The sequence below is a fragment of the Miscanthus floridulus genome, unplaced genomic scaffold (genome assembly GCF_019320115.1).
Source record: "Miscanthus floridulus cultivar M001 unplaced genomic scaffold, ASM1932011v1 fs_311_2_3, whole genome shotgun sequence".
NCBI classification, from domain to species: Eukaryota; Viridiplantae; Streptophyta; class Magnoliopsida; order Poales; family Poaceae; genus Miscanthus; species Miscanthus floridulus.
In genome coordinates, this window is record NW_027096562.1 from 19,556 (window position 1) to 24,983 (window position 5,428).

At 47.8% G+C, this 5,428-nt stretch overlaps 1 protein-coding gene across 1 annotated transcript; it reads left to right on the forward strand.

The window, feature by feature from the left end:
- The first annotated feature begins 3,647 nt into the window (after positions 1–3,647).
- On the forward strand, positions 3,648–4,727 carry LOC136531258 (uncharacterized). Its single transcript, XM_066523928.1, has one exon. The coding sequence runs from the start codon at positions 3,674–3,676 to the stop codon at positions 4,484–4,486; it is 813 nt and encodes a 270-aa protein (XP_066380025.1). The 5' UTR covers positions 3,648–3,673; the 3' UTR covers positions 4,487–4,727.
- The last annotated feature ends 701 nt before the right edge of the window (positions 4,728–5,428 follow it).

Sequence of the window (5,428 nt, forward strand, 5' to 3'; positions counted from 1 at the left end):
CCCAGAGGCGACACTTGAGGCAGACCTGAAGGCGAGCGAGAGCTTCCTGAACCAGAGAACACTGCAGCTAGAGAGCTATGAGATGTCCCAGCACATGCAGGAGCAACACGCTACAGCTTGGCCTTGTGATCATCTCGCTGGTAAGCATGCTCAAGCACTCAAGATCCTAGTTGACATATCAATAAATGTTGATCTCTATAAAGTTTCATACTTCTGCAGCCTACGTCATGATACGGTCATTTTGTCACTACTACTTAATCTCACTAATGGCATTTGAGGATAGTTTCTGACAGTTTGTCAAGAAACACAATGTCTGACTAAAAACTGAATTTCCTGGTTAATTCTGAGATAAATCCTCGTCATTAGTCACAAGCATAGATGTGCTTTTATTTATTAATTGTAATGATCAATTTAACCACAAATACTAAACACAAGATGTCTACATTACTTCAGATCTAGTGGAATTACTTATGTGGTTTATCTTCTCTTGATTGTTGCAGTATTTGGTGAAAACATGATAGATGATAGTTATCAAGATGTCAACATCGATATATCTTCTGTGGTGATTGAGCAAATGAAGAAGAAATACCACGATAAGCCTCAAGTTAAATGTCTGATCTTCGTATAGGAAAAGCAACAGTATAATTGCATTATCAACGAGTACTAGTTGCACTATTTGAAATGTGCAATCTTCGTATTTATGTTTTGAAATTTTCAAGATCATACTCATTGTGCCTTTGTTTGCTCAGAATATCTTAATATGTGAATTTTGTCGGGGTGAGACTATGCAGTGATCCTGGTGTTCCATATTCTGTGGACTTCACATGCACGAGCTGGAACATTTAACTTGTAGCAGTGGGTTTAAGTGGGACAAATTTATGTGTTTTTTCTGTTCGGTTGGCTGGTTCGTATCATTGCTGATTCATGAAGAAGTACTGCTGGCTAGTTTGTGTGAGAGAAAAATACCGTTCCGGCTGGAAATTTACGATTATTTACGACAAGCCACGGTCAAACGAACAGGCTGGTTCACTGTGTAAAGCCCAGTTCAATGTGAAGAAATAGGCCCATGTTTATTCATTCGGTACATCTCCAGCAAGTTTAATGGGTTTTTCAGACCTGTTAAGGAGTAGATCTATGTTCTGAGTTTGGTTGCGGACCCGTTTTGTCTGTTTACGGACCTGTTTTGTCTGCTTATCAATAGAAACCGCTGGATGACGATTGTCACCGCTGGATGCTAATCTGACAGCTATAAGCCGTCGCCTGAAAACATTGTATATTTCAGGCGCCTAAAATATAGCATCTCCCTTATTTAAATATGAAGATTGAAAGTATTTAACTTGGAATGACATTTTTTTAAGGGTGGATGGAGTACACGCTAAACAATGGCACCGATGCATATGACTTGAGCATCATTTTCAAATGTTTTAGGCTCGGGGGCAAAATAAAAAGCTATAATAAGGTACTCCTTCCATAAAAAAAATGTAAATCTTGTTTCATGAGGAGTTTGACTAAGTTTATAGAAGATATTAAATTTGACTAAGTTTATAGATCTTAAATTTGACTAAGTTTAGTTTACATTTAGATCTACAATTAGGTTTTTTACAAAAATATATTCTATAATTAATTAATCTAATGATACTTATTACGCATCATAATCATTAATACTTTTATATATATATTTGGTCAGAGAATCTATGATTTCTCGAGAAGCGAGATTTATAATTTTTTTGGACGGAGGGAGTAGGAAGAAGTATGTGCCACGCCAATCGTAGCGGTAATAAATTTACGACAGTGCTAGCGCTTGGATATCTGGACAGACGCCCGCGCTACACTCCGTTTTCTGCACTCGGGCGGTCGGGCCAGCACGTCCCCGCCCGAGCCTGCATTTCGCGCGCCCATGCGGGGCCCACGCCGCCCGAACGACGCTCGTGTCGCCAAACCACGCGCAGGGACCGCTCATGGCCCCTTCGCTTCTTACGCACATTGCAACATGTGCAACACCGCCAACATCTGATCTACTTTTGCAATATCTAGATGAAACACATGCAACATACGTCCGAAACAGCTAAAACACTTGCAACATACGTTTGAATCACTTGCAAAACACCAGAAAAAACTTGAAAACACGTGTGTAGCCATTGCAAACATCAAGATGAAACACTTGCACCATACGTATGAAAACACCTAAAACACTTGCATATATATGCAACATCCCGATCTAGTTTTGCAACATCCAAATAAAACATTTACAACATATGTCTGAAACAGATGAAACATTTGGAACATACACTTTGAAACATACATGTATAGCCCATTGCAACATGTGCAACATCCCAATCTACTTTTGCAACATCCTTATGAAACACTTGCAACATACCTTTAAAATATCTGAAACATTTGAAATGTACGCTTGTAACATGCATTGTATCTCGGTACGTCCTCCTTCGCCGTCTGCATCGGGGCGCCGTAGCCGTAGCAGGAGGCAAGCCCGGAGGGCTTCTGTGCCGGAGCCTAACGCTTCTCATTGCGCGGCGGCCTCAGTGGCTAGCTGGCGGCCGAGGGAGCGGTCTCCACGCGTGGGCGCAGCGGTGCCTGTGTTGTCAGGCGAAGCGGGCTACAACGTAGAAGCATCGGCAACAGGAAGCAGTGGGCGGCGTGGTGAAGCAGGAGAAGGAGCAACGCGGGGTGACCGTCGACGGCGGAGCGGGCCACATAGTAGGAGTAGTGTGGTGACCGATGGAGCAGGAGCAGGCGGGGTGACCGTCGACACGCTGAGTATAGCGGAGCAGGTCTCTTGTCTCCTCCTTTCTTTATCCAATGAACGCAAAGGAAGAGACAGACGTGGATGTCATAATAAGGGTGCGTTTAGATCCAAAAAATTTTGGATTTTGGCTCACTGTAGCATTTCGTTTGTATTTGGTAATTAGTGTCTAATTATGGACTAATTAGGTTCAAAAGTTTCGTCTCACGATTTCTTGACCAACTGTGTAATTAGTTTTTTTTTCATCTACATTTAGTACTCCATGCATATGCCGCAAGATTCGATGTGACAGTTACTATGCAAAATTTTTTGGCAACTGAAGGGGGCCTAAATAAAAACAAGCTAGCACTGAGCAAAGGTCTATTGGGTTGATATACGAGCCCACCAAGAGGCGTCTGGTCGGACGCCCTACACGTAAGTAGCATTTCCGATAAATTTGTGATTCAAGATAGGCATCGACAACGTTTCTGTGTTGCTTCATTCACCGTGTGTACGTACTTGTAGGTAAAAGCAGACACGTAATAAAACACAGCGGCAAACTACGATCCTAATCCAAGGGCGAATCTTCTCGGTGGTCACCGTGGTGGCTGCCAGGCCTACTCGGTTGGATTAGACTACTAGTTAACTGAAACCTCGTGTGCCACTTGCAGTGACCACTGGCCACACATGCAAAAGATGCGAAGGGACAGCGACGCCAACCTCTGCTTTGCCGTTCCGAGTTGGGACAAGGACGCGGCGGATCTACGCGGCTTACCTGTCCCGCCCGTTCACACGTTCCGCGGCAGCAGGCTCAGGCTGTCACCGAACATGCCGTCCAGTCCCCAGCGCCCGTGTATATATTGCTCCTACAACAACTCACGAAGCACTGCTCCCTTGTGGGTGTGGCAATCCTCAAACTCAAGCAGAGCTCGGATGGCGCTTCTAACGCTATCGTGGTGGCCGATGCTGTCGCCGTGGCTCAGCCCCGCCGCGGCGTGGTTCATCTTCTTCAACGCAGTCGTCGGCGCCATCGCCGTCATGTCTACCAGCGGCGCGCAGGCAGGGCAGGCCGGCGGCGGGGCCGGGGCCACGCCGTCGTCTCGGCGCAGGCTCTGCCGCAGCGGGTCATCTATGGTCCTGGATCGTCTCCGGTCCTTCTTCATCTTTCCCATGGGTCAGCTGCCGATCGATGAAAGCAGTGCTGCCTCGGGCTCGTACTGCTGCTCGCCAGAAGCAGAGGCGGCGTCCGCGACTCAGGCGTGCGCGCCTGAGCGCAGTCCACAGGCGCTGGCGGCCGCAACAACAGCGATCAGGGCCGCGCAACCGAGCGCGCCTGTGGCGATGGCAACAGCGGAGGACCACGCTCCTCCGGCACTGCCAATGGAGGAGGAGGACAAGGCAGAGACAGAGGCAGAGGCAGAGAAGGAGCAAGACCATGATGAGTCCATCAGCTTGGACGAGGCGTACGCGCTAGCCCAGCGGCATTGCGCGCAGCCACCGGCGTCGCCACCGCCAGCAGCAGCAGCCTCTGCTGCGTTGTCGATGGAGCACAAGAAGAAGCCAGCGAAGGTGGTGGCGGACTGGCGGAGGGTATCAAAAGCAGGGGAGGCGCTGGAGGGGAAGGCGGAGTTGAACGCGCGCGCAGAGCTGTTCATCCGGCAGTTCCGGGAGGACCTCAGGCTGCAGAGGCTCAATTCCATCCTCAAGCACACCCACGCCCTGAGCTCCCCAACGGCGGCGCGGTAGCCCGCGTGCACGCCGCGGCTGCCACAATGTGCTTGCTCCGTTGTTCCCAGGGACATATCCACTGAGACACAATTTTGGATTATTGTATTTGTTATTAGTAGTTTATATATATAAGAACATCTTGATCGTCCAGCTCAGAATTGCGATACACATGAAAGTGTACAAAATTGCCAGAACATCATCTGAATTCTTAAAGCTTAGGTACATGTAGATGTAGCTGCAGAGTCCATTGAGTAGAGCAGAACAGAGAAGAGCTAAAAGAAACTGGCACTGCCGGACGGACGTCCGTGTCTGCAATCCATTTTCTAGGCCGTTTCGCATGCCCACGCGGGGGCCATGCCGTTCAGACGTCGCCTGCAGTCCGTTTCCTGTGCCTGCATTTCACGCGCCCACGCAGGCGTCCGCGCCGCTCGGACATCGCCTGTGCCGTCAAACCTCACGTGGAGACCGCTCGTGCCGTCTCCGCTTCCCACGCACATGCATGTGGGAACATCCGTGCCCCTCGGCAGTGCCCTAGCAGCTGTAACAGGCGGCTGCAACAGGTGGATCTCATTTCACCATGTTCAACACCGGACCTATTTTTTTAAGATGTAACACTTGTAACATACGTATAGAACACTTGCAGAACACCTGGAAAACAGTTGAAGGCCGTTGCAAACATGTGCAACATCCAGATGAAGCAATTGGAATATACGTATGAAACACCTGTAACACTTAAAACATATGCTTGCAACATGCATGTATATGCAACATCCAGATCTACTTTTGTAACGTCTAGATGAAACACTTGAAAAATATGTCTAAAACACTTGAAACATATGCTTGCAACATGAAACATACGCTTGCAACAATGTATATAACCATTACAACATATGCAACATCCAGATGAAACACTAGAAACATGGCATCGCCGGCGACGACGACCTACCTAGTGGGGAACTG

Bases quoted from the DNA above. Each gene is read 5' to 3' on its own strand.
- LOC136531258 (XM_066523928.1), top strand. From the start codon at position 3,674: ATGGCGCTTCTAACGCTATCGTGGTGGCCGATGCTGTCGCCGTGGCTC.